General features: G+C 59.5%; 2 protein-coding genes across 3 annotated transcripts; both read left to right on the top strand.

Moving 5' to 3' along the window:
* The first annotated feature begins 117 nt into the window (after positions 1–117).
* Positions 118–7,230, top strand: ISOC2 (isochorismatase domain containing 2). Its single transcript, XM_080828114.1, has 6 exons — positions 118–208; positions 3,953–4,090; positions 4,684–4,893; positions 5,072–5,142; positions 5,284–5,401; positions 6,825–7,230. Exons 2-6 carry the CDS (start codon positions 3,956–3,958, stop codon positions 6,903–6,905), a joined length of 615 nt encoding a protein of 204 aa, XP_080684240.1. The 5' UTR covers positions 118–208; positions 3,953–3,955; the 3' UTR covers positions 6,906–7,230.
* SHISA7 (shisa family member 7) lies at positions 7,211–21,957 on the top strand (the record flags this gene model as incomplete). Of its 2 annotated transcripts, XM_080828110.1 has the most annotated exons (6): positions 7,211–7,570; positions 14,359–15,072; positions 16,571–16,725; positions 18,392–18,457; positions 18,933–19,082; positions 21,314–21,957. In XM_080828110.1, 5 exons carry the CDS (start codon positions 14,393–14,395, stop codon positions 21,955–21,957), a joined length of 1,695 nt encoding a protein of 564 aa, XP_080684236.1. The 2 variants fall into 2 exon arrangements, with proteins under 2 accessions (XP_080684236.1, XP_080684237.1); XM_080828111.1 differs by lacking the exons at positions 7,211–7,570; positions 18,392–18,457 and having other exon boundaries at positions 14,393–15,072.
* Positions 21,958–27,220: the final 5,263 nt, after the last annotated feature.

Below are 27,220 nucleotides of genomic sequence, written 5' to 3'. Positions count from 1 at the left end.
ACCGCCCCTCCACGGGGGGGGGGCGAAACAGCCTCGCCAGTGGATTGGCCGGTCGCAGGGGCGGGACCGAGCTTGGCGAGCGCCGACTGGGCGGCTCGGCCTGGATGGGCGGGCGCGGGGGCGGGGCACGTGTGGCGACCTACGAAACGGTAACCCAGCCTTGGAACCCGTCGAGAGGGGCTGAGCGCGTTAGTCCGGGCTGCGAGAGGTGAGTGTCCCCCGGGCCTCTCCAGCGGAGGGCCGGGCCAGCCTGGGAGCCGGCGCCTTCCGGGTAAGGCCCCTGGCCCCGAGCGCTGCAGGGGGACCGATCTTCCCGCCTTGCAGGTGGGGAAACTGAGGCTTTGCCAGGCTCCCCTTGGGAGGGGAGGACGCCTGGCCCTGCCGAATTGGCTGGCCAGGGACTCGAGTCCTCCACGGGTCGTGCACGCCCGGTCTGCATCGCTGGCCGAGGTTTGCATCATCGCCGTGGGGTGGGTGGCTTTGACCCCTATTTGCAGGCTCAGACAGAGCGTGAAACTTGCGAAGGGTCACACAACCAGGAAGTCCCGGCTGCAGGGCTGCCCACCCTCCAGGCCGCGTGGGGATCTAAGCGGCACCCCTCCCCTGCTGCTACCCCTCCTCCCCCAGCCTTGGACTCCCTCCACCCAGAGCTCAATTCTGTACCTTCTCACCACTCCCCAACGGCACCCCGAGATCCGTCTCCAGCCCAGACCTCCCCATATGCCCCCCCCACACACACAGATTCCCCGCTCTCAATTTTCCATCTTCTTCCCCAAACCAATTCCCCTCTCCAGGTCCCCAGTTAGTCCCTGGGACCTGCCACCCATGAACCAGAAACCCGAAGATCTTCCTTCTTCCCCCTTACCCCACAGCCATTTGCACCTGACCCTGAATCCCTCTGTTCTCTCCTTGAACTAGAGCCCAGGCCTCACCCTTGCCCACCTGGACTGCAGCCCTGGTTTTTCCTTCCTGGCCTCCCGCTCCGGTCCAGCCCCACAGAGGCCAGTGAGGCCTCCCCCGTTTTATCTGATATTTTGACAGCTTTTTATGGAGGTATACTGCATATGCAGGAAAACCACACAAATTACATATACATAGCAAACACTCTGGTGTAAACAGCGTTTGAACCCAGCCGGAAGTGGAACATCCCCCGCATCCCAGAAGCCCCCCCCCCACCCGAACTCCCTTCTTCACTGCCATCCAAGGATAACCATTCATTCATAACTTTACCACCACAGACTGGTTTTGCTGGGTTCTCACCTTACGTGAAGATTATATCGTATTTTAGTTGTTACAGACCAGACAACCAATCACACATTGTCCAAAATTCAGAAGGAACAGAACAGTGCAAATAAAATCTTCACACCGGGTCGACACCTGCTCCCCGGCCTGAAGTACGTGGTTGGTGTAGAGAGGAGGGCTCCACTGGCTTTTCTCCCTGGACTGGGGCACAGATGTCCCGTGCGGCTTCATTGCACTGCTAACCTCTCTTGGACACCTCTCCACGCTGTTATTTAAAGCGCTCCCTTGGCGTTCTTCCTGGCTGCGGCGGATTCCGTAGCGTGCACGGGCCATGACTTAGGCGGGCAGGACCCCAGCCGCAGATGTTTACATTGGTGTCTGTTCCTTCACTCTGGGGAAGAGTCCCGTGATGTGTAGCCTAGGCCTGGTGGTGGATAACCTGGTGTCATCTCCCACGTGTGTCTGCGGGGCCGACACTCAGGAGCAAGTTTTCTGGGTCGCAGAGTTCATATAACTCTGGTTTTGAGAAAGGCGGCCCCACGTGCTTCCCTCGGGGTTGCCACAATCTACACCCCTCCCAGCGTGAAGGAGATCCTTCTTGCTGCAGAGAACCCCGATCTGACCTTGACCCTCCCGCCTCCTGAAGACTCAAGGGATTGGAAGTGAGACTGAGCGCCGCGGTGGGAGGGAACCACGGGGAAACGTCGTGGAGGGGCAGCACGACCTGGCCAAGGCTGGAGGGTTCTCAGCGCCTTGCGGGAGCGGGGGGGTCACCTTTTAGTCCTGAGGACAGAAGCAGCCACGCGGGAGGGTGCGGGCTGAGACAGGGGAGCCGCAGAATGCACTTTGTGTTTTCCGATGGTTTTCTCTCCCTCTCTCTGGCTGCTTCCTTGGCGAGAATTCTGCACTCCACCAAGATAGATCAGGTTCCCTAGAAATCCCAGCCCTGATCACGGTTGTAGTTAGGTGATTAGCTCATCAGTGTGATGCTGTTTTTGTGGGAGACGCTGTGCCATTTTGTTCTTAGAGAAAATTCACATAGCATAAAACTCCCTGTTGTAAGCATCCATGGGTTTTTACGTTTTAGACAGGTTGCCTGTAGAAAACATTTTCTGCGGTAGATGTGTTTGAGAGAATCCCCATACACACCTGTGTGTGCTCACCACCCAGCCTTCACACCTCCGCCGTGTTAACCCTTTGTCCTTCCACTGGGCGGGCGGGGTCCTATCTGTGTCCCAGATAAATTAAGGAAAGCAAATGAGTGAGAACACAGAGGGGATGAGAGCTGTGCACGGAAGCCAGGCCAGAACCCCCTAGTTGTGCAGCAACTTGGGGACCCAAGGACTCAAGCTTCCTGGGGACGCGGCTGGGACATGCTGAGACTTGTGGAGGCAGGGCCCCAGGTGCTAGAGAGGAGCCACTCTGCCTGGGAGACTTGCTGTCCTCTAGTCCTGCAGGACCTCAGGCAAATCGGGGACCCCTCTGGGTCTCCATGGGCCCCCCCCCAGAAGGGCTGCGGGGCAGACTGCTCCACCAGCCCCGCCCCTTCCTTTTCTCTCTCTCTCTAAAGTTCATGTAATGAAATTTACCATTTCCACCATTTTTTTTTTTAAAGATTTTATTTATTTATTTGTCAGAGAGAGAGAGGGAGAGAGAGAGAGCGAGCACAGGCAGAGGCAGAGGGAGAAGCAGGCTCCCCACCAAGCAAGGAGCCCGATGTGGGACTCGATCCCAGGACGCTGGGATCATGACCTGAGCCGAAGGCAGCTGCTTAACCAACTGAGCCACCCAGGCATCCCCATTTCCACCATTTTTAAGCGCAGCACGAAGCGGCCATTACAAACACTGACGATGTTGCGTAACTGTGGCCCGCACCTCGTTCCAGAATGTGTTCATCACCCCAGATGGAAACTGAACGCCTCAGGGGGTCGGTCCTGGTCACTCCCCGCCCCCAGCCCCTGGCAGCCACCAGTCTGCTTCCTGCCTCTGGGCTTGATCCCTGTGGACGTTCATATACACGGGCTCGCACAGCGTGGGGCCTTCAGCGACTGGCCCCTCTCCCTGAGCACAGCGATTCCAAGGTTCATGCATGATGTCCCCCAGAGCACCACTCCGTTCCTTTCTGTGGGGGGATAACATTCCTCTGTGAGGGACCCCCGCCTTTCTGTCTAGGACCTGTAGGGGTTGTGCAGCCTGGGCATTGCACATAGGGGTAAACTGAGTTTCAGAGGCTGAGTGGGAGGAGTCCGGCCTGAAGGAACTCGGCACCAGGCTCTTTTGTCCTCAGGAATCAAATCAGCTCGCTGTTAGCTGCTGTGGGCCCTTGGATGGGTCCCTTCAGGCCTCAGTTTCTCCCCCGAGTGCTGGGTGAGGATCGCAGTTGGAGCCTGCAATGTGGCAGGAGAGAGGGTGACCTTGAGGAAGGAGAAGGCTTCCCAGGGCCCTGGGACAGGGAGGCTGGGAGCACCGGGGTGGTCAAGGTCAGAGAAGGTTTTTCAGAACATGATCTCCCGGCTGAGTCGGACACACTAAGAAGGAAATGGATTCCAGGCACCGGGAACTGCAGATGCAGTGGCCTGCAGGTGGGCGGACGGTGGTTTCCAAAGCCCTGCGTGGGACCCCCAGGGGTCTATGCACATGGACGCTGGGTGCGCAGAGAAGCCCCTGGCCCATCTGCCCCTGCCCCCTCAGCACCTCTGCCCATCCCCAGGACATGGCGGCTGTGGGGCCCAACCTGGGCCGAGTCCTCCCCGGATCCTCCATCCTATTCCTGTGCGACATGCAGGAGAAGTTCCGCCACATTGCATACTTCCCCCAGATTGTCTCTGTGGCTGCCCGCATGCTCAAGGTACAGCCCCTCCTCCCCCAGACCAGGAGTCCAGGCCCCCAGCCTCCTCCTCCCTCAGGCTAGGAGTCCAAGCCCCCAGCCCCTCCTTCCTCAGACCCAGGAGTCCAGGCCCCCAGTCCCCTCCTCCCTCAGACCCAGGAGTCCAGGCCCTCAGACCCAGGAGTCCAGCCCCAGCCCCCTCCTCCCTCAGACCCAGGAGTCCAGACCACAGCCCCCTCCTCCCTCAGACCCAGGAGTCCAGGCCCCCAGCCCCCTCCTCCCTCAGACCCAGGAGTCCAGACCCCCAGCCCCCTCCTCCCTCAGACCCAGGAGTCCAGCCCCAGCCCCCTCCTCCCTCAGACCCAGGAGTCCAGGCCCCCAGCCCCCTCCTCCCTCAGACCCAGGAGTCCAGGCCCCCAGCCCCCTCCTCCCTCAGACCCAGGAGTCCAGCCCCAGCCCCCTCCTCCCTCAGACCCAGGAGTCCAGGCCCCCAGCCCCCTCCTCCCTCAGACCCAGGAGTCCAGGCCCCCAGCCCCTTCCTCCCTCAGACCCTGGAGTCTGACCCCACAGACCCTTCCCTCAGGCTCAGGCCTTTGTCCCTTTTTCCGGCACAGGTGGCCAGGCTCCTGGACGTGCCTGCTGTACTGACAGAGCAGTATCCAGTAGGCCTGGGCCCCACGGTGCCTGAGCTGGGGGCTGGGGGCCTGCGGCCAGTGGCCAAAACTTGCTTCAGCATGGTCCCCGCAGTGCAGCAGGAGCTGGACACCCGGCCCCAGCTACGTTCTGTGCTCCTCTGTGGCATCGAGACTCACGCCTGCATTCTGGTGAGACCCCTCCTCCCACTAACCGCATCTTCCCTGGCCCAGAACCCTCCGTCCTGGCAGGACGCCATCGCTGCCGGACCTGGGACCATCATCCTTACTCAGGACCTCTCTCTGCCTGCTGCTCCCATCCTGCCCTGATCGGACCCTCCCTCATCCCTGTTCTTGCCTGTGCCCCCAGAACACAGCCTTGGACCTCCTGGACCGCGGGCTGCAGGTCCACGTGGTGGTGGATGCCTGCTCCTCTCGCAAGTGAGCGGATCCGGCTGGGGGGGGGTGCACATGGGGTACAGATGGGTGCCCAGGAAGAACCGGGGAGTGGGGTCCCTGCGCAGCGTGCCAGGGATCCGGGTGGCCCCGCCGAGGCACCAACAGCTCTCCTCCCCCTCCCAGCCAGGTGGACAGGCTGGTGGCACTGGCCCGGATGCGGCAGAGTGGGGCCTTCCTCTCCACCAGCGAAGGGCTGATTCTGCAGCTCGTGGGTGACGCTGCCCACCCCCGGTTTAAGGAGGTACTGGCCCCGCACCCCAACCTCCCTCGCCTCCCTTTCCAGCACCCACCACCTATCAGTTGACAGAATACATCTGGGAGCACGGCAGGCGGCCGCCTCCAGGCGAGCAAAGTTCTAAGTTCCTTGAGGGAAGCTCTTCGGGGGTCCAGGAGGACAGGAGAGCAAGAAAGCAAGCGAGGGGACTGGGAGGGCTAGGGTGCAAAAGAGGGGGGCTGCACGGGGTGAAGTGGGAGGCCTCCCGGGAAGAGAGGTACAGGAGGCAGACAGGCACGAAGAGTCTGGCAGAGGTGCCGCCGATGGGAGCCCTGTGACCCTCTTCTCCAGCTCCCACAGCCGCCACCGCTGGCCCTGAGGGTGGCAGGAGGCGCCCAGCCCCCCAAGGTCTGCCCTTTCCCTCCTCCTAGTTCAGTTCTGTTGAGCATTTGTCAAGCACCTACTATGGGCCAGCCTCTGTGGCGGGTCCTGGGGCGACAGCCAAGGCCCGTCTCTCATCAGTTACGCATTGTGGCCAGAAGCTAGAAGGGCATGTTCGGCATGTGTGAGAAATGAGATGGGGGCCGGCCGCAGGGAGGTCCTTCCGTGGGGCGGCCTTGAAGCAGAGAGACCCGAAGTCGGCCGAGCAGCCCGTCATCCAAAGCGCGTTCCTGGCTGAAGGAACAGCTGGGGCAGAGGCCTGGAGGTGGGGCTGAACTTAGCCTTATTCAGAGAACCGAGCAGGGCATGGTGAGCGTGGGAGGAGGGGAGGCAGAAAGAGCCCGAGCCCCCTCTTCTCACAGATTTGAGGGTTTTGCCCAAGGGAGCCGGCCATGGTCAGATCTGCAGTTTGGTTCTGGGTGGCCCACGGATGTGGGCGGGCGGCAGGAAGGAGGGAGACCAGAGTGGGGGCGGTGGGGGTGCATTTGGGCTGAATTTCCCGGAGGCGAGCACCGTGGGGCCTGCTGGTGGGTGCAGTGCGGGGCATTGCGGAGAGGCAGCCCTAGAGAGGGGCTTGGGCATCTGTGCCCCTGTGGCCGGCAGATTGGGGGAAGACCACTGTCAGTTTGAGAGGTCAGGTGGGGACCCACGTCTAAGAGGCGGTTGGATCAGTGAGTCCGGAGTTGAGGGGCAAGGCATGGGCTGGATGTGGAGGTTGAGAGGGATGGGAGAGGTGAGGTTCCTCAAGCAGGAGCCGGTATAGACGAGAAGCTCCAGGACAGGGCCTTGGTGCAAGGCAGCGCAGCAGACCAAGATGGCGGCTGATCGGGCGCTCACCCAGGCAGCCATGGTGGAGGGGCGCCCAGGGAGAAGTTTCCAGAAGAGGGAGTGGTTGGCTTGGCCAGTTGCTGCCAAGGGGGCAAGGCAGATGAAATGGAGATGTGCCCTCCACATCGGTCGCAGAGACGGGGACTCTTGACGCCTCCTGAACCCCCCTCTTCCCCTACAGATCCAGAAGATCATCAAGGAGCCTGCCCAGGACAGCGGGCTGCTGGGCGTCTTCCAAGGCCCCAACCCCCTCTTCCGCTGAACTCCTCACCCCGAAGACCACCCTCCTGTCCACGGGACCTCGGTGGAACCGTTTCGCCCCCATCCTTGGCTCCCAAGAGTGGTGCAGTCCACCGGGAGTACCACCCCCTCGGGAGGGGAGGTGGAGCGCTACCTTGCCATTGGGCCAAAGCCCCGGAAATGCAAATAAGACTCCTGCAAGCTGCCTGGCGGTTGGCTGAGCCGAGCTGGGGGCGGGGCTCGGCCCCGGGCCACTTCACGGGGTGGGGAGGGGCGGGGGAGGGAGTGTCACTGGCTGTGGAACCCGGACTTGCAGAATAAACACTGATGTGGCTGTGGACCGAACCATTCGTGGACTTGGGGGGTGTCCCGGGGGCGAGTGGGGGCCGCGGGTGGGGGGAAGAGGGGTCCCAGCAGGTGGGGAGGGGGAGGTGCCTCTTCTCCGCTCCCAGCCGGCGCCAGGCGAAGGCAGGCTGGCCGCGGCCGCATCTGCACGGGAGCCGGCGCGCATCTGCACCGACGGGAGCAGCCGGCCGGGTCGCACGCCCCACACGCCGCCGGCCGCCCCCCACCAGCGCGCGCACACGCCCAGCCGCTTGGCTCGCAGACACGCGCTCGCTCTGCCTCCCCGGCCGGCCCCCCACGCCGCCGCCACCCCCGACGCCCCAAGGGTCCCGAATCCGGAAAGTGAGGTGAGCGCGACCGCACCCCGGTGCGGAGGGGGAAACTGAGGCACTGGGGACTAGGGGACGGGAGGGAGAAGAGACCGGCATGCGGATGGATGGATGGATGGATGGATGGCCGGGAAGGACAGACGGCTTCACCTGAGTGCTTCCCGCTCCCCTAAGACGCAGGAGCCAGGGATCCACATGGGGGCTCTCAGAATTCCGCAGCCCGCACGGAGATCTGGGGGCCCGGGCTCTACGGAGCCCCCAGGCAAGGCCCCCCAGGCAAGGCCCCTCAGCCCCTTGAGGTTTGCAGTCCTTGCTCCCCGCCCCCCCAACCTTGGAGACCTGAGAAGGCAACCTCTGAATCCCCCATAGACCCAGGCGTCAGAGCTCCCAACTAGCCCGCCCCCCACTGGGGAATCTGAGTCCCCCCACCCACCCCCGCCAATCCTGGGATCCCAGACCCCTCCCAGAAGTCCGGGTCCCCGGAACCCGGCGTCAGAGCGCCCAGCGCCCCCTCTCCCCAGCAACCTAGGAGTCCCATCCTCCCCCCTCCTCCAGGAGCCCCTGGGACAAGCATCGGCGCCCCCGGCCCCCGCCTTCCGGATCCAGGTGTCCCCCCTCCTCACCCCCCAGCCTGATGCTTCGCGTCTCGGAGGCCGCGCTCGCGTCACCATGGCAACGGGAGTCTATTTTGCGCTGGGAACACACAGCTCGCGCTGCGGCGCCCCCCCGCCCCGCCCCTCCAACCCCGGCCTGAGTGAGAGTAGGGGGACCGGGGAGGAGGACGGGTCCGGGGTGGGGTGGGGCACAGAGATGCTCAGAGGGGCAGAGATCTGTAGATAGCAAACCTGGGAAAGAGACATACAGAGACTGAGACAGAGAGGCAAAGAGATAGGGCTGTGGGGGTTGGGGGTGGGGGGAGACACGGAGACAGGATGTAGAGAGACAGAGACAGACGGGGCAAAAGGAAGAAGGGACACACAAAACTGAGACTCGGAGAACGGGACAGCGCGTGGGGGGTGGGGAGGTGGACAGAGACGCAGGGACGCAGAGAAGCGATGAGATACGTAGAGAGACACAGGCTCGGAAGACCGTGACCCAGGGCAGATTCCGTTAGAGATGCGAGGGGCCTGCGGGCGGGTGGGAGGCGGGGTCCGGGAGGAGGGGTGGGCAGGGAGATGCAGAGACACCCAGAGTCAGAGAGGCACAGGACACAGGAAGACCTGGGATGGGGCAGGGGCACAGGGACCAAGGCTGGGTGGGCCGCTGGATGCACCTGGTGGAGGGTCCTTATCCCTGAGTCCCTGCTGCCTGAGTGCCCAGTCCTGGGATCCCTGCTGCCCATCTGGACCCCTCCCCTTCTCCCTCTGTTCTGCTCCAAGCGGCCAGTGAACCCACATCCTCTCCTCCTCTTGCCTGCTTTCCACATCCCTACCTCAAACCGACCCCTCAACCCCAGATACTCCTCGGATCCCCTCCCTTTGCACGCCACCCAGACCCTGCATGTGTCCAGACCCTCTCTCTCTCTCTCAAAGCCCACCGTGTACCCTCAGCCCCCCTCTGCCGCCACCTGCAAACCCCTCCAGCCCCCAGTTTCCCGAGGCCCCGTCTCTTTCTGGGTCTTACTCTGCTGTGGGTTTCTGTCCTCCCCCATTCTCTCTCTCCTCTCTCTTTCTCATTCTCTCTTGGCTTCTCAATCTCTGCATCCCACTTCCCAAGTGTCTGTGCCCCTCCTGTGAGTATCTGTCTCCCCCCAGCCTGCTTCCCCTCTGGGTCTCTGCCCCCTGTCTCCATCCCCCTCTCCCTGGGTCTCTCTCCTTTCTCTGCCTCTCCCCCCACCAACCTCCCAAGACTCTCTCCCTGTCCCTGTTCCTACCCACCATCCTCTCCATCTCTCACTCTCTGCAGCCACACATCTCAGGAGGGAGGCTACTCACCTGGTCCCACCCAGCCCCGGCCCCCATCCCCAGCTGGCAGGGTGTGGAGTGTGGGGCACAGGACTATGCAGGCACTGTGAGGTCTCCAGGAGCCCAGGGATCGAGCAGGGCCTGCTCTGGAAATCCTTCTCGAGTCCACTCCCCTGACCTCTGTCTGTCTCTCAGGTCCTAGGCTAGCGCTGGGGTCCATAGCCCCGGCCCTTGGCTGCTGGGGATGCATGCTGCAGGAAGGAAGGACATTGGGGTGAAGGGCCCCCTTCCTCTCCAGCTGTGGGGGAGGAGAGTGCCTGAGGGGGGGTGCGGGAGGGCTTTGTCTGTGTGTGGGGGGTGTCACAGGCATGCTTCCGGACCCCACCTCTGGGTGAGGGTGTGCTGGCCCCTGTGTGCACCCGCAAGGCTGCCTGACCATGGGCTGGCATGTGTCTGGTTGTGTGTCCGCGTAGAGATGACTTGGGCAGGTCCCTCGTTGTATTCCGGAGTTGTGTGTGGTCCCCATGTGTCGCAGTGTCTGAAATTGTGTCTGGGTCTTGTGTACTGTGGGTGGATATGCCCAGAAGTGCACAGCCGTGTGTCCACGTGAAGCTGTGTGCATGTGTTGGGAGGAGGCTACAGGTGCGCCCACCAGAATGACATTGGGTGTCCTTGTGTGTTGTGTCTGCACACCATGCGGGTGTCCTCTGTCATTGCGCGTATACAATGTTGTGTGTCTATGTGTTGTTTTGTGTGAGGCAAGGTAAGAATCGGTCCCCCTGTATCCTTGTGTCCAGACAGGTCACTGTGTCCCCGGGTGTGTGTCCTCCTCCCTCCAGGAGGTGTAAGGCAGGGACAGGAGACCACGGCTCCCCCCACTGTAGATGTGCTGTGTGTACTGTGTCTGGGTGCATCACTGGGTCTGAGGGGATGGATGCCATGGCCCCCACTCCCCAGAGTTGTCAATGGTGTGGAGTTGTGTCTCCCTGGGCATGTGCGTGCACGTGCAGTTGGAGGGGACAATGGGACTCTGTTAGCAGGGGTAAGAACTGTGTCCATGGAGCTCAGCTGGAGGCTTGGCACAGAATGGGGACTGAGTGGGCAAACTGCTAGCCCATACAGCGCCTTTATGCCAATGACACAAAGGTACCCCCTGGCCCAACGTAGCTCCCCTGCGTCTGTGGTTTGGCAGGCAGATGGCAACCTTGTGTGAGTTCTAAAGGGTGCCCCTTCCCCCAGATGGATGCAGTCCCACCAGTACGCCTTAAGGAGGAGAGCCTGGCTGGATTCCAGCCTCTCAACCAGATCTCCTTGCGCACTGCCCAACCTGCCCAACCGTATGTGGCAGCCCTCAGTGAATGAAGAAATCCACATCACTGCATGCATGTGGGTTCACTGATGAAAGGTGTGTGTCTGTATGCGTGTCAACCCACGTTTCTCTGCATGGGATAAAGGTTCTACAGGCGGCATTGCCCCGAGACCTGAGTTTAGAGGCCAGCTCCAATGTTTGGGTGCTGCAGGCCTTGGGCAAATGATGGGACCTCTTGGAACCTCAGTGTTTTCATCTGAAGTGTGTGTGTATGAGAGAGAGAGAGATACAGAGAGGGAGAGAGCAGTCCCACCTCTCCCCCTTCCCTTCAACATTCATCTGTGCAGTAAATGTTTACGGAACACCTCCTGGGTCGGGCACCAGTGCTGGGTGCTGTGGGCACTACGGGGAACCAGCAGACAAAACAGTCCACCGTTGTGGGGCTGGTGGTCTAGTGGGAGAGACAGACAATAAGTCCCGACACGTATAACGTGGGAAGTAGAGATGCGAGCTATGACAAGACAGAAAGCAGGCCTGGGGACCAGAGTGGCTGGAAGTCCTGCTTTATTTATTTATTTTTTTAATTTTCAGCTTGCGTTTCTTTTTTTTTTTTTTTTAAGATTTTATTTACTTATTTATTTGACAGAGAGAGACACAGCAAGAGAGGGAACACAAGCAGGGGGAGTGGGAGAGGGAGAAGCAGGCTTCCCGCCGAGTGGAGAGCACAATGCGGGGCTCGATGCGGGGCTTGATCCCAGGACCCTGGGATCACGACCTGAGCCGAAGGCAGACGCTGAATGACTGAGCCACCCAGGCACCCCTGGAAGTCCTGCTTTAGACAGGACAGGAAAGGCTCAGAGAGATGACCTGTGAGGGACACCTGAAGGAAGGAGGGGGGCATAGGCTGGTGTGTGCAGCAAAGGGAGGTCCCAGGCGAAAGGAGCGGCAGGTGCAGTCAGGAAGAAGGGGCTCCCTCCGGCTCGGGAAAGGCATGAAGGGACAGGAAAGGGAGGAGGCTTCCCATATCGCAGGCGTGACAGGAAGGCAGTGGGCGGTTTCAGCTGGGGAGGGCTTGATGTCATCTGACCTATGTTGGTGCTTTTTTGTTTGTTTCCTAAAATTGTGGCAAAATACACCTAACTTAAAATTTACCATTTTAGCTATTTTTAAACTGTTTTAAAGGTACAGTTCAATGATACTTAGGACATTCATCACCACTGTCTCACGCAGAATATCTTCATCACCCCCAAAGCAGTCCCTCCCCACTCTTCGCGACCCCCAGCCCCAGGCAGCCACTAATCCGCTGTCTGGCTTTATGGCTTTTCCTACTGTGGACATTTGAGATACACGGGCTCACACAGTATGTGACCTCTTGCGTCCGGCTTCCTTCCCCTGATGTTTAGAGGCTCACCCACGAGGCAGCATATCCGTGCTGCTTTAAGGCTGAGTAACGTTTCGTTCTCTGGACAGACCACATTGGCGTATCTGTTCCTCGGTTGAAGGCCATCCTGGTGGCCTTTGGAGATACCACGAACCGTATTGCTATGAACGTTCGTGTGGAAGTTTTCGCGTGAACGCACGTTTCCAGTTCTTAGGAGGGAATTGCCGGGTCATGTGATAACTGTATGATTTTGAGGAACCACCAGACGGCTGTCCGCAGTGTGGGCTAAGCCGCTTCTAAGATGCCTATGAAACACCTGGGGTGAGGGGTTCTAGCCCGGAGTGCAGGGGAGGGGCTGAGCCGGAGCTAAAGGGAGCGTTGAGGCCCCAGGCGGGAGGGGAGCCAGCTGCGGCGTGGGGAGCCTCAGCTCCCAGGACCCTCTCCACGCCAGCCCCTGCGACTTGTGGGGGTGATGGTGTGGTCCCCAGACACAGGCGCTCAGCGGAAAGGAGCACGTGACAGTACTACCCAGTGCGGCTTGCGGGATTAGTCCTGCCCACCCTCCCATCCCCTGGCGTTGCTGTCCTTCAGCCGCGACTTCTTCAGGACTTCTTCATACTCTTTTTTTTTTTTTTAAGATTTTATGTATTTATTCGACAGACAAAGATCACAAGTAGGCAGAGAGGCAGGCAGAGAGAGAGGAGGAAGCAGGCTCCCTGCAGAGCAGAGAGCCCGATGCGGGGCTCGTTCCCAGAACCCTGAGATCATGACCTGAGCCGAAGGCAGAGGCTTTAACCCACTGAGCCACCCAGGCGCCCCCATTCTTCACGGCAGTGCCCCGTGCCTCACACTGGCTTGTCTGCGCACTGGCCCCCTCCCGCCGCTGGACCCTGAGCCCCGCAGAGGCGGGACCCCGTGGATCCGTCACCGCGGTCCCCTCGGGGCTCAGTCCGCGCGGCGGGCGGCTTCGGTGCGGGGGCGGGTGGGGGCAGACCCGCCCCCTGGGCCCCGCCCCCCGCCGTCCGCTCCGCCGGCCTGTTCCGTCCTGCGCTCCGGCCGCAGCGGCGGCGGCAAACACCGGCGCGCCCGCGTGCACAGTCCGCCGCCTGGCCACAGGCCCGACTGCTCCGGGCTCCTTCCATTACCCCTGCCCATCCTCGTAACCGCCCCCTGAGAACCATCCTTACCCCCATTTTACACATGGGGACACAGAGGCGCGGGAATTTTAGGTGAGAGCCTTGCAGTGTCAGGCCGCTGGCGCGCGGTGGCTGAGACGCGGGCGGCCTGCAACTGCGAGCGCGTCTGGGCGCGCGCGTGTGTCGGTGCGCGCATGTGTGCGTGTGTCTGGGGAGCCTCTGGGTGCGTGTCTCTGTGTGAGAGAGACACAGAGACAGGGCAGATGAGGGAGGAAGGAAGAGGCAGAGAGACAGACGCTGGAGACCCCTGGAAGAGAAATCAGCCTTTGGGGCGGCTGAGGACCGCCCCGGTCTAAGCCAGCCACTCTCGGTCGGGCTCAGTTACGGCCCCAGGGGGACATTTGGCAATGCCCGGAGGCACTTACACCGCCAGCATGTGGAGAATGCGAATTCTCCTGGCACCCAGTGGCCGCACCACCTGGGTCCACGGGCCTGGTCTAAACTCAGACTCTCAACTCCGATCTCTCCCTCTCTCTCCCCTCACCCACCCCTCTCTCTCTCCTTCCCCATCTCCCCCGCCGCACACCTGTCTGCATTCCCTCCCCCCCACGCACGGACCCACCCCACCGCCCTCACCGCTCCTCCTCCCCCAATCTCCCGCCCGCCGCTCTCACCGCCCCCTCCGCCCTCGCCCTCCCTCCTTCACTCCCCTGCATGCTTTCTTCTCCCCTCATCACATCTTGCTTCTGGTGTTTGTCCGTCTTTATTTCTGCTCGCCCCTCTGATATCTCCGACGACCTCCCCAATTTCTCCTCCTGCCCTCATGGCTCACTGTGATCCTTTCCCCGTCTGCGCGTTACCATTTCCATCCTCCCCCGGCCGCGTCTGGGCGTATCTCCGTCCCCCCACCGATGTCCCCCGCCGCCCTGTGGGACCGCTCACCTTGGGCCTGCTCTCCTAATGCTTGTCTTCCTCCGACCTTCCGCCTTCCTCGGCCCGCCTGCCTCACCCTGTCCGGCCGCCCATTCCCCACATCTCTGCACCTCTGGCCGTCTCTCTCGCGCCCCCGCTCCCGCCTTGCTTCTCCCCCCAGCCTGGCGGCCCCATGCCGTCCCTCCTGCTCCTCGGGACCCTCCTGCTGCTGGCCTCGACCGCCCGCCAGGCCGGGGCGCGCCCGTCCAACGCCACAAGCGCCGAGCCGCCGGGCCCGCTGCCCGCCCTGCTGGCGCACCTGCGGCGCCTGACCGGGGCGCTGACCGGCGGCGGGGGCACTGCGGGCCCGGGCGCCAACGGCACCAGGACCAGCCCCGCGAGCGGGACAGGCGCGGCGGCGCGGGCGCCCCCTCCCGCCGAGCTCTGCCATGGATATTACGACGTCATGGGCCAGTACGACGCCACCTTCAACTGCAGCACGGGCTCCTACCGCTTCTGCTGCGGCACCTGCCACTACCGCTTCTGCTGCGAGCATCGCCACATGCGCCTGGCGCAGGCCTCCTGCTCCAACTACGACACACCGCGCTGGGCCACCACGCCGCCGCCGCTGGCCGGGGGCGTCGGGGGTGCTGGGGGTGCGGGAGGGGGGCCCGGTCCCGGCCAGGCTGGGTGGCTGGAAGGGGGCCGGGCGGGGGGCGCAGCGGGGCGCGGGGGCGAGGGCCCCGGGGGCAGCACGGCCTACGTGGTGTGCGGGGTCATCAGCTTCGCCCTGGCGGTGGGCGTCGGCGCCAAAGTGGCCTTCAGCAAGGCGTCCCGTGCGCCCAGGGCGCATCGGGAGATCAACGTGCCCAGGTATGTGAGCGCTGGGGCCCGAGCGACGTGGGGCCTGGGGGCGGGGCCTGGGCCGTGAGAGGTGGAGCCACCTGGAGAGGGCGTGGCTACAGGGGTGCGGGCCTGTTCCGAGACCGAGGAGGCCACCGGGAGCCTGGGAGCCGCCACCGGAGCCTAGGGAGACGGGCGGGCCCTAAGAATAGATGAGACAGAACGGGCCTGGCTGTTGAGTGACATTGAGTGACAGTGAAGGCTCAGGCCTTCATTCATCCAACAGATTATGTTTTGAGGACTTTCTGTGGGTCAGGAGCTGGGAATACAGCAGTGACCAAGACAAGGTCCCCGCTCTGCTGGGTGAACTGGACTTCCAGCCCCGGGCCTGCTGCCTGCGAGCTGTGCCACCTTGGGCCTGTCCCTCCGTTTGCTTGTACAATGGGCCTAAGAACTGTTCCCCACCCATTCAGACTGTAGGCAGGATTAACTGAATTGATTCCTGTCGAGTCCCGGCACATGGTGAGCCCTCAGTAACTGTTGGCTGCCATTATCATTCAACGTTAGTGGCGGACAGGCTAAGCAAGCAACCACATATGCAATATAATTTCAGGTGTTGATAACCGTTGTGAAGAAAAGAAAGCAGCATAACAGGTAGAGAGTGGGCCCGAGGGCGTCGCTTTATGCGAAGTGGTCAGGAAAGGCCCTGGAGCAGAGGCGTGAAGGGAGGGAGCAACTCCTCCAGGGATCTGTGGGAAGGGCATTCCCGGCAGACGGAACAGCGCGTGCCAGGGCCCTGGTGGGAGCGCTTGCAGGACAGGGAAGGGGCCCATGAAGCCACAGAGCAGAGGGCACAGAGCAGGTTAACTCTGAGTGTGATGGGGGAGCTTCTCGGGGGCCCTGAGCTCCGCGGCTTGACGCCGTCTGGTGAATGCAAGAGTCCCTGGGCTGCGTGTGTGCGGCCGGACTGCAGGGGACAAGGGTGGGCGCGGGAGACCGGTCAGGACACCAGCAATGAGCCGGGTGAGAGCAGATACGGGGAGGAGCACCGGCGGTGAGAAGGGGTCCGCTGCGGATTTATTTTAGAGGTCGAATCTGCGGGATTGCTGAGGGGCATGAAAGAAAGAACACAGGAGTCCGGGATGATTGTAATGTTTATGTCGTATAACTGGACGACTGGGGCACACCTTACCGCCATGGGACGACCGCAAAGGAACAGGAGTGAGGTCCCAGGCTCAGGGGAGCAGGGGGCCGGGGTGGGGGGCACGGTGTGGGAAGCACCCCAGAGGGGTTGGGTCCAAATGGATTGAGGCAGGGGCTGCTTCAAGCAAGACACGCGGTCGGAGGAGCGTTTGGGGCGGGCGGCGGTCAGACTGACGTCAGCTATGGGTGCGGCTAACGGCGAGGAGCCCGGCCGGGCTGACTCCCGCAGAGGGGAGAACGGGGACCGAGGAGAAGCCCGGGCGCTCCCTCTGCCTGCCCCACCGCCGTCCCCAGGCCGCTGCTAACCGTCGCTCTGCCCCTCTAGAGCTCTGGTGGACATTTTGAGGCATCAGGCAGGGCCCGGGACCCGCCCGGACCGGGCACGAAGCAGCTCCTTGACCCCAGGGGTCGGAGGCCCCGACAGCATTCCCCCAAGGACGCCCAAGAACCTCTACAACACCGTGAAGCCCTCCAATCTCGGTGAGTGGAAACTGGGAGTCGGGGCCGCTGCGGCAGCCTCTGGCCGCGCCCACCAGCCCTGTAGCCCCGCCCCCCACGGCCCCTCCCGCGGCCCATGCCCCGCCTCCAGCACCGTAGCCCCACCCTCCCCTATAGCCCCGCCTCCCGCGGCCCAGGCCCGTCCCCAGTCCCATCCACCGGCCTCTGCCATCTCAGAGCCATCATGGGTGGGTGTCATGGACGCCGCAGAGATTTAAATTTCGACATTCGCGGCCCCTGCACTTGAGGAAGTCCGTGTCTGAGCTCCCAACAGCCAAAGTCACAAAGTTCCCAACAACTGAATTAGAATGTGTCCCGAACCAGACAGCCTGGGTTTGAATCCTAACTCTGCCACTGCTGACCTGGGGCAAACCATTTCACCTGTCTGGGCCTCAGTGTCCTCACCCATAAAACCAGGAGCGCGACAGCACTCACCTCACAGGGTTATTGTGAAGGTCGAAGGAACTAACGACCGGAGGCTGAGAGCGATGCCTCCCACAGAAAAAGCGCCATATAGATACGCGCAGTGTTAGTGTTACTCTTACATTTTATGATGAGCTCATCAGTGGAGAAGTCCAGGGAGCTGTAGCGGGTTAGAGGAGGAGGAAGACTTCCCACAGGCAATGCTGTTTGAGTAGTGGCCTGGAGGGTGAGGGGATTACTTGGGTCAACGGAGCTCTGGGCCGCTGCAGCAGACTTTGCCGGGTCAGGGAGAGGGTGTCGGGAAGGACCTGAGCACCAGGCTGGGCTGAAGAGCTCTGCCTTTGTCCTGATGGCAGTGGGAAGCCAACGGGGAGCTTAGAGCAGTGAGTGGAAGAATGATTTTTCTGGAATCCATGTGAAAGGGAAGAGATGAGAGGAAGAGGCTGGATGGTACTCCAGGTCAGGACAAGGCCTGAACTGGGGTCAGAAATGGAGGGGAAGAGGTGGGTTTGAATAGTAGTAAAAAGGACAGGACATTTGAGGTGGATCTTGAGGTATGAGTAGGAGTTCTTCGGGCAAAGAAGGAGAGGAAGGAATTCAAGGCAGAGAAAATATAACAGCATGTGCAAAGGCCCAGTGACAGGACTGAGCTAGGCTCCTTCAAGCAAGGCATCAGCTGAGGCCAATCTAAGCCAAGTAATTCCTGGCTTCAATTTTTTTTTTTTTAAGATTTTATTTATTTATTTCACAGAGAGAGAGAGAGGGAGGGAGCACAAGCAGGGGGAGAGGCAGAGGAGGAGGGAGAAGCAGGCTCCTGCAGAGCAGGGGAAGCCTGATATGGGACTCGATCCCAGGACTCTGGAATCATGACCTGAGTTGAAGGCAGCGGCTTAACCCACTGAGCCACCCAGGCGCCCCTCCTGTCTTCAGTTTTGTCCTGTGGGTGAGAGACAGACATGTAAACAGTTTGCAACAGCAGGTGTGGGTGTTGGGAGTACAACCCCGGGGGTCTGATCTTGAAGATGGGGTTGGCTAGACGGCCAGAAGGCTGATTTGATGATCCAGGAGGGAAAGGCAGGTCAAAGCAGAGATTCAGGAGGTGGGAGGGAATCAGAGCCAGGGACTGAGTGGACATGAGTCGAAATCCTTCCGCAAGACCAGGACAGCAGTGCCAGCGGGGGGCAGGTGACGGCAGTGACACCACTTCCCTTCTTGGTCCCCACAGATAATCTGCACCACAATTACCTGCACCTCAACGTCAACAGCCCCAAGCACCATGCCGCCACGATGGGTACGGACAGGGGTTGGGCTGTGGGGAGGACAAGGCTCCTTTCCTCCCCTGCCTTATATTGAGCCTGAGCTGGGGGCCCACAGCAGAGCAGGCGTGAGACCCTGTGAGCCTTGACCTCCCAGTCTAGCCAGGTAACCAAGCTAGCCTTGGTTTCCCAGTTGGGACACCAGAAGTGGTCCTGTCTCTCCCACCTGGGTTGGTGGGATGATGCACGGAGTGGACTGCCCCTCCTGCCTGGGGCCAGACCCATAGCACGTGCTGAGCTGGTGCTGGTTGCCTCTCTGCCTGTGCCCCGACCTGCTTCCCCAGCTATGAGCCTGTCTCCTGAGGCGGGGGAATGAGTACAGGGCTGGACTGCTGGGGCTCTGAGGGGCTGGAATCCCTGGTTTCCACGCCCTGAGGGGCTGGGGGCTGGAACTGCGGGGTCGGAGGGAGGAGGGGCTGGACTGACCCTGGCCACGCCCCTCTGCCCCAGACTGGCGCGCCGCTCCGCCACCCAGCCCCTCCTTGCACTACTCCACGCTCTCCTGCTCACGGTCCTTCCACAACCTCTCGCATCTGCCCCCGTCCTACGAGGCCGCTGTGAAATCCGAACTCAACCGCTACTCCTCCCTCAAGAGACTGGGTGAGTGCCAGGAAGGGGAAGGGCACAGGCAATGGGGCAGGGTGAAGAGCCAGGGCCCGGGTTCAGAATGGTGGAGAGCAGCCCAACTGACGCGAAAGGTGTTTTTTAAAAATGCAGATTCATGCCCTCCTGAGAGCTACTGTATTCATCAGGACCTGTACTTACAATTAACAGAAATACAACTTAAGCCAAAAAAAAAAAAAAGACTACATTAGCTGGATAATGGAAAGTCTCTATGAGCTTCAGGTATGGCTAGATCCAGGAATTCAAAAGCTGTCTCCAGGATTCTATATCTCTCAGCTATGCTAAATGATGGGCTGGCTTCATTTTCAGACAGATTCTTCCTTAGCGGTGGCAAAGACGGACCTGAGGAATTTTAGGGTGCCATTCTGCCAGTAGAAAAGCATTCTTCCCAATGATTCCAGCAAAAATCCCAGGTCTGGAGTCTACGGGCCCAACCTGGGTCACATGCTTGTCCCTGAACCAATCACTGTGACTCTGGACATTTTTGGTCAGTGGCAGTAGCCTTCAAACATTTTAAACTGAGAGCCCCATTAAGAAATACTTTTTATGCTATGACCCCTGAGACATATATATCTATGCATATTTTTTAGTTACAGGAAAAATTTGAAATTTGTTATTATGAACATTTTCAATCATACCCAACATTAGAGGAAATTGTAAAATGAATCCCCATGTTCCCATCACTCAGCTTAAAATGAGCAACATTTTGTTAATCTATACTCCCTTTACCCCAGTTTTTGGTGGATTATTTCATTTTTTTTACTTTTATTTTTTTAAAGATTCGTTTATTGAGAGAGAGAGAGAGAGAAGGAGCAGAGGGAGAGAGAGAGAATCTTAAGCCAAATCCAAGCTCAGTGTGGAGTCCACTCGGGCAGGGCTCAGTCCCACAGCCCTGAGATCAGGATCTGAGTGGAAACCAACAGTCAGACGCTCAACCCGCTGTGCCACTCCGGCACCCCTTTGCTGGATTATTTTATTTTATTTTATTTTTTATTAAAGATTTTTATTTATTTATTTGACAAACAGAGACCACAAGTAGGCAAGAGAGGCGGGGAGGGAGAGGGGCTCAATCCCAGGACCCTGGGATCATGACCTGAGCCGAAAGCAGAGGCTTTAACCCACTGAGCCACCCAGGCGCCCCTGCTGGATTATTTTAAAACAAACCATAGGTACTGTCACTGCATCCATTAATATGTCAGTAACACAAACATACCTGAAATAAAAAATTTATGAACAGGTACTCACCCTTTTCCCCCTATTATGTAGATGCTTTTTGCTTTTTTTTTAAGATTTTATCTATTTCTTTGACACAGAGAGAGAGTGAGATCACAAGCAGAGGGAGCAGCAGAGGGAGAGGGAGAGGGAGCCCCATGCAGGGCTCGATCCCAGGACGCTGGGATGATGACTTGAGCCGAAGGCAGATGCTTAACGGAATGAGACCCCCAGGCGCCCCTGGATACATTCTTTTTTATATAATTTTAAAAAATCTTTTTCCCCACCACTCTCCTTAATTTTTTTTTTTTTAAAGATTTTTATTTATTTATTTCACAGACAGAGATCACAAGTAGGCAGAGAGGCAGGCAGAGAGAGAGGGAAGCAGGCTCCCTGCCGAGCAGAGAGCCCGATGTGGGGCTCGATCCCAGGACCCTGGGATCATGACCTGAGCCGAAGGCAGAGGCTTTAACCCACTGAGCCACCCAGGTGCCCCACTCTCCTTAATTTTTTAATTGATATTTTTAAAGTGATATCTGTGCCCCATATAGGGCTCAAACTCAGGACCAGGAGATGAAGACGGGGACCCTTTACCAACCGAGCAGCCAGGCGCCCCTGTGTGGATGCATTCGGATAATTTTTAAATTCTATTTCATTTTCAAAATACCAGTCACCATCCACAAAACTGACTTCATAACCCACGAAGAGGTGACATCTCCAAGTTTGGGGGGGGGCGAGAAACGAAGTCCCCCCATCTACCGGCCCACCGTCCTGTGCGGGGGCCTAGGAATCTGCATTCTGGTCGCACAGGCAGCCTGATTGTTCTGACTGGTTACCATGTGGGACTCACCCACCTGTGCCCAGGCTAATAATGACCGGGGCGCTCCGGTGATGCCCAGGGCCCTCGTGGGGGTGGGACATACCGAAGCCAGGGGACGGGGGAGCTTCTGGGCCGGCTGAGGACTCACCCCTCTGGCTTCTCCCCCCTCCCCCAGCTGAGAAGGATCTGGACGAGGCCTACCTGAAGCGCCGGCCCCTGACAGAGATGCCCCGCGGGACGCTGCCCCTGCACGCGCTGCGGCGGCCGGGCACGGGGGGCGGCTACCGCATGGACGCCTGGGGCGGCCCGGAGGAGCTGGGCCTGGCGCCCGCGCCCAACCCGCGCCGGGTCATGTCCCAGGAGCACCTGCTGGGCGACGGAGGCCGCTCGCGCTACGAATTCACCCTGCCGCGCGCGCGCCTGGTGTCGCAGGAGCACCTGCTCCTGTCGTCGCCCGAGGCCCTGCGCCAGAGCCGCGAGCACCTGCTGTCGCCGCCGCGAAGCCCCGCGCTGCCCCCGGAGCCCGGCGCCCGCGCCGGCCTGGCCGCGTCCCACTCCAACCTGCTGCTGGGCCCCGGGGGGCCGCCCACGCCGCTGCACGGGCTGCCCCCGCCGCCCGGCCTGCACGCGCACCACCACCACGGCCTGCACGGCTCCCCGCAGCCCGCCTGGATGTCGGACGCCGGCGGGGGAGGGGGCACGCTGGCGCGCAGGCCGCCCTTCCAGCGCCAGGGCACGCTGGAGCAGCTGCAGTTCATCCCGGGCCACCACCTGCCGCAGCACCTGCGCACCGCCAGCAAGAACGAGGTGACGGTCTGAGGCCAGGCCCGGGGGGCCGGCGGGCCGCGGCCTCGCAGGCCCCCACCCCAGCCGGGATCCCCCGACACACTCGAGGGGCCTGGGACCCGGGAGCAGCCCGTGCGCGGGACGGGGTGGGGGTGGGGGGCCGCCTCCGAGGACGCCGCTTTGGACGGACTCGTCACCGGAGATGAAACCTCCTTCTGGGATGTCACGGTAGATCCCTCGTCCTATGTCACTGTTTGAGGCAAGGCCTCTTTCCCATGACGTTATCACAGAGGAAGAGCCCTGCCCGTGAGGTCATCACTAGTGAAAATGTCTGTGTTCTGTGATGTCATCACAGGGACAACACCTTCCCATGAATCCATCACAGAGGAACAGGCCCACCCCCGAGGTCATCGCTAGAGGCCATGTCTCTGTTCCATGAAGTCATCACAGACTTTCTCCCTGTGATGTCACAGCAGAGACAATGCCTTGTCCTATGACATCATCCCTAGAAACAAAGATTCCTTCCTGTGAATGTCACTGCAGAGACACATCTCACCCTGATGATGTCATCTCTGGCACCGAAAGGCCTCTTTTGACATCATCAACACCAGAAAAATATTTCCTTCCAGAGAAGATGTCTCTGTCTATGATGTTGTCACTACAGACAAAGCCATCTTCCTAGGACACATCACAGGGGAGAGGCCTGGCCAACTGTGTCCTCCCTACAAGTAAGACCTTTCCAGGACACTGTCACAGGGACTCTGCCTCCTTCCTGTGACACCATCTTCAGAGAAGGTGCCTTGCCCTATGACATGATCAGAAGGACTGTGCCTCTTCCTGTAATGTCATCACCAGGGAGGACAGCCCGCTTCTGGGACATCTCCAGGATGAGGGCCCTTCTGCGATCTCACCTCTGGACTCTCCCTGTTCTGGGGTCGTGCTCTAAGATGCCTCCATGCCAGGTCATGAGAAGGCAGGGCAGGCCCTGGATCCACGGCAACCCTGGGGTCACCCAAGAAGGTGCCCTGACCTGAGGAGTTGTCTGAGGGAATGTCTCACAGGGGAGGCAACCCCAACTGCAGAAGTCTCCACCGAGATGATGATCTGACTGTAGGTTGTTGGCAGCCGGCCCCCACTGAGGCTCCGTCCCAACGCTGTGATGTCATCACCAGAGACACTGCCTGCTCTGGAGGGCCGTCACTTGTGATGGTGGTACCAGAGCTTCTGCCTTGTCCTGCCATGACTTAATGTGGTCACTCCTTTCCCTGACGCCAGGGACGCCCCCTGCAGGGTCTCCAGCAGACCCTCCCTGCTCAGTGATGGCTCCTCCCGTGTGACTCCTGGAGGACAGGACTCCCAGACTGGCTTCTGCTCCCAAGGAGGCCACTCTGGCCCACCAGTCTCCCAGAGTCCTGGGACGCATAGTGGCCCAAAGGCCGGTGTCACTTCTTTCTTCCATGACTAGAGACATCATCGCCTCTGTCAACAAACTCCTGGCTTCCTGTTGGGGGTGAGGTGGGATGGGGTTGGCTGGGGTGTACCCACTATTGATTTTGCTGATGATATCAGTACCGTACGACTTCCACCACTCATGATGGCATTGTACCTGGGGTCAAATGATAACCATGCCTGATGATGACATCACTTCCCAGGATTCCCTATGACCTATGGTGTCTTCATCTCCCAGGATCTACAACCATTGTATCATCATCTCCTAAGATCTACCATGACATGTTAGGTCATTACCTTCCAGAATCCTCTATGGCTGATGGTAACATCCTCTACCAGAATCCACGAGTACTGATGATGCCACCATTTCCCACAGTCCCCCATAATTGTGGTGTCATCATCTCCCAGGATCCACTTCAACCATGATGTCATCACCTCCCAGGATCAAGTAGATCCTGGGATCCACCTCAACCATGGTGTCATCATCTCCCAGGATCCACTTCAACCATGATGTCATCACCTCCCAGGATCCACTTCAGCCATGATGTCATCGCTTCCCAGGAACCACTTCAGCCATGATGTCATCACCCCCAGGAGCCATTTCAACCATGGTGTCATCACCTCCCAGGATCCACTTCAGCCATGATGTCATCACCCCCCAGGAACCATGAGAACCAATGGGGTCATCATCTACCAGGATCCACCATAACCATAGCATCATCATCTCCTAGGATCCATGACATCAAAATATGTCATTTACTAGGATCCACTTTAACCATGCATCATCTTCCAGGATCCATCATTTTGAGGGTCAAGTACTAAAATGGCTGTATTTCAATTGTTTTCTAGGGTCCCATAGCACCTATAACAGTTCCTTTAAGGGGAACTAGCACAATACACACCATTTTTCCATTCCTTCAACAATGGAATAAGGTGGGGTCCCCTCTGATGACATCAACCTCAGTCAGCCCCTTCTTAATGATGTCACTGTCTCCCTCCTGACTTGAGCTGATGACCGCATCAATCCCCCACAGACCTGGTCTTGGGCAGACCCCATCACCCCCTGGTGAGGGCATCCAGGCCCCTCCTGATAACTCACAGCCCTTCACCCAACCATCTGATCGGTGACAGGGTCCACACAGAAAACTTTTATCATCACGGGGGGAGTGGGGGATGGGCTTCATAGTCCTCAGGTGACATCCCTGCCCCTGTTACCTGGACCCCCCCCCCAAAACAGCACTCCACTGGCTTGGGCCAAACTCTCCCCAGAGACCCCATGGGCTGGGTGGACGGCTGCTGACCTCCCTGGAGCCTTCGCTTACGTCTTCTGCTGGCCTGGTCTTGGAGCAGGCACATCCGGAGGGCCATGGCCACCGCCAAGGCCATGGGGCGGGGAGGTGCTCTGCATCATCTCAAGATGGTGGGGAAGCAGCCTTCTCTCCTTAATTCCCCCTCGCACACCAGGGAGCCTCCAGGGGTCTTGGGGATTCCTCAACACCCAATGCACAATCTGCCCCAATTCTTTGTATATAGCCATGTTGCGGGGGGCGGCCATTCCCCCACTCTTAAAGGGCTACATACCCCCTCCCCGGCCCCCAAGGCAAGGTGAGGGGGCTTCTTCTCCCTCCTCTGGGCCGTCCCCCTCCCTTTTCTGTCTCCCCCCCAAATACTGGCACCTCAGCTCGTTCCTTCTCATCAGAAGCCTGGGGCAGATACCTGGCCCCCAGCTCCCAGCTCCCAGGGGACCTGGGGAGCAACCCCAATCGACCTGGGCCCCTGGGTCCATTCTTCTAGCTGCTCCTGTGGGTTCCCTCAGTCCCATCCAGGGCCTCCCTGTGCCCAACGCCCCTCAGGCAGACTGTGACTTCCCCCAGAAAGGAGCCAGCTTGCGCGCCTGTCCCCTTTCACACCCCCTGCCCTCTGCTCCCCACCCCCACTGAGCACTCAGCTTCCCCCCGCCGCCCCAGGAATATAGGGGCTTGGGGCCTTTCAGCTTTTGTACACTGCCCCCCCCACCCCAGACTTGCTGTCTCCTGGCCTGGAGTCCAGGTATCTTGTTCCCTTCCCTCCACTCACTGCCACAGGCCGCCTGACCTCGGGGTCTTGACCTCTGATCTCAAATAAGCCATAGTGGGGAGAGGTCTCCAGCAGGGGAGGAGGGGGGCTTGTCCTGCCCGATCCCCCTCCCTGCTTCCAGAGCTGGGAGCTCGCCAGCTGCGTCTTCCGGCCCCAGACAAGCGTGCACGAGCACACTCACACACACACCCCCTTTCTGGGGAGGGGCGGGGAAGGGGTGCCGAGAGAAGATAAACAGTTCTGGACCAGAAGACGCCACAGCTTCTTTATCCCTCCCTCTCTCTGCTCGACACCAGAATCTTCCCCGGAGTCCCTCGGTGAGGACAGCGGGCCGAGTGGCAACTTGGTATTTTTTTGGAATAAACAGATGTTTCCTGAGCCAGGGTCTCCAGGTTTACTGTGGGGAAGAGACGGGTTTCCACCTCCGCGTTGGTCACTGGGGAGTCCCCTGTGTGGCCGAGGAGGAGGCAGACATCTAGGAGGTGGTCAGGGCTGCCCCAGAGTCTGGGATGGATCTCAGTGCCTTTACGCCCTGGGCACCTTCCTAACAAAGCCTCTTCCCTCGGGCCATTTCAGCACTGGTTTGTGCCTCCTTCTGGGCGAGTTCCCTGGCCGAGGCTCATTGAAGTGGGATGCTCTGGTCCTTTGCTGGGGCCGCCGGAACAAGCAGCAGAAGCGACGGCAACGGGCCACCTGCTGGCTCCCTGAGAGGTGGCGGGAGGGCTCGTACCGGGGCTCGCCCCCAGCTTCTGGGGCTCAGCGGGCACTGGCTGGGACTCCTCCACATGTACAGCGCCTTCCCTCTGTGTACAAATTCTCCATTTGGTGAGAACACCCGTCCCCACCCTCAGTGACTTCTACACTCAATCATCTGCAAAGACCCTACTCCCAAATAAGGTCATGTTCACAGGTCCTGGAGGCGAGCATTTCCACAGCTCTTTGAGGGGACACGGTTCAAACCAGAAACGGGGTGTGGCATGGGACCGTTCATTCAAACACCGGCTCTTATGAGAACCAGGAAGCACTTTCCCCAGTGCACTAAGATATTAACATAGTGATGATAAGAGCTGCCCTCCCCAATCTTAGTGTCTTGACTGTGAACCACACCGGGGAGAGGAGGTGCCTCCAAGACTTGGGTGTATGAACTTTAGGACACCCCTCCCCGGGGGCATCCAAGTGTTTGCTGAGAATTGTAGGCTCTGTTGCACAGAAGTTCTCATTTTCACATCCCTCTGGGTGTGGGTTGTGGGCTGTGCATTTCAGTATTGACGTTGTCACTAAGAAAACCCCTTCCTGGGGTGCTTGGCTGGCTCCGTCGGTGGAGAATGTGATTCCTAATCTCACGGTTGTGTGTTCAAGCCCCAGACTGGGTGTAGAGATTACTTAAAAATAAAATCTTTAAAAGAAAATAAAGGAAACCCCTTCCTCTCTGGTGCATTTAAGTGTTTCCCCAAATTTTAGATTTTACTCTATCAATCAGGGTTCTCCAGAAGAACAGAACCAATAGGATGTATGTGTGGGTAGATTCATTTTAAAGAACATCTCACGATTGTGGGAGGGCTGGCAAATCCAAAGTCCGTAAGGCAGGTTGAGAGGCTGAAAATTCAGGCAGGCTTTCTCTGTTACAGCCTTGAGACAAAATTCCTTCTTTTCTGAGTTACATCAGGTTTTGGTCTTAAGGCCTTCGACTGATTGGATGAGGCCCACCCATCTGATCTAGAATAATCTCCCTTACCTGAAGTCAATGGACAAAAATATTAACATCTGCAAG

Source organism: Martes martes, assembly GCF_963455335.1.
Source record: "Martes martes genome assembly, chromosome: 17".
NCBI classification, from domain to species: Eukaryota; Metazoa; Chordata; class Mammalia; order Carnivora; family Mustelidae; genus Martes; species Martes martes.
Note: the sequence above shows the minus strand (reverse complement) of the source record. Positions and strands in the feature narration are given on the sequence as shown.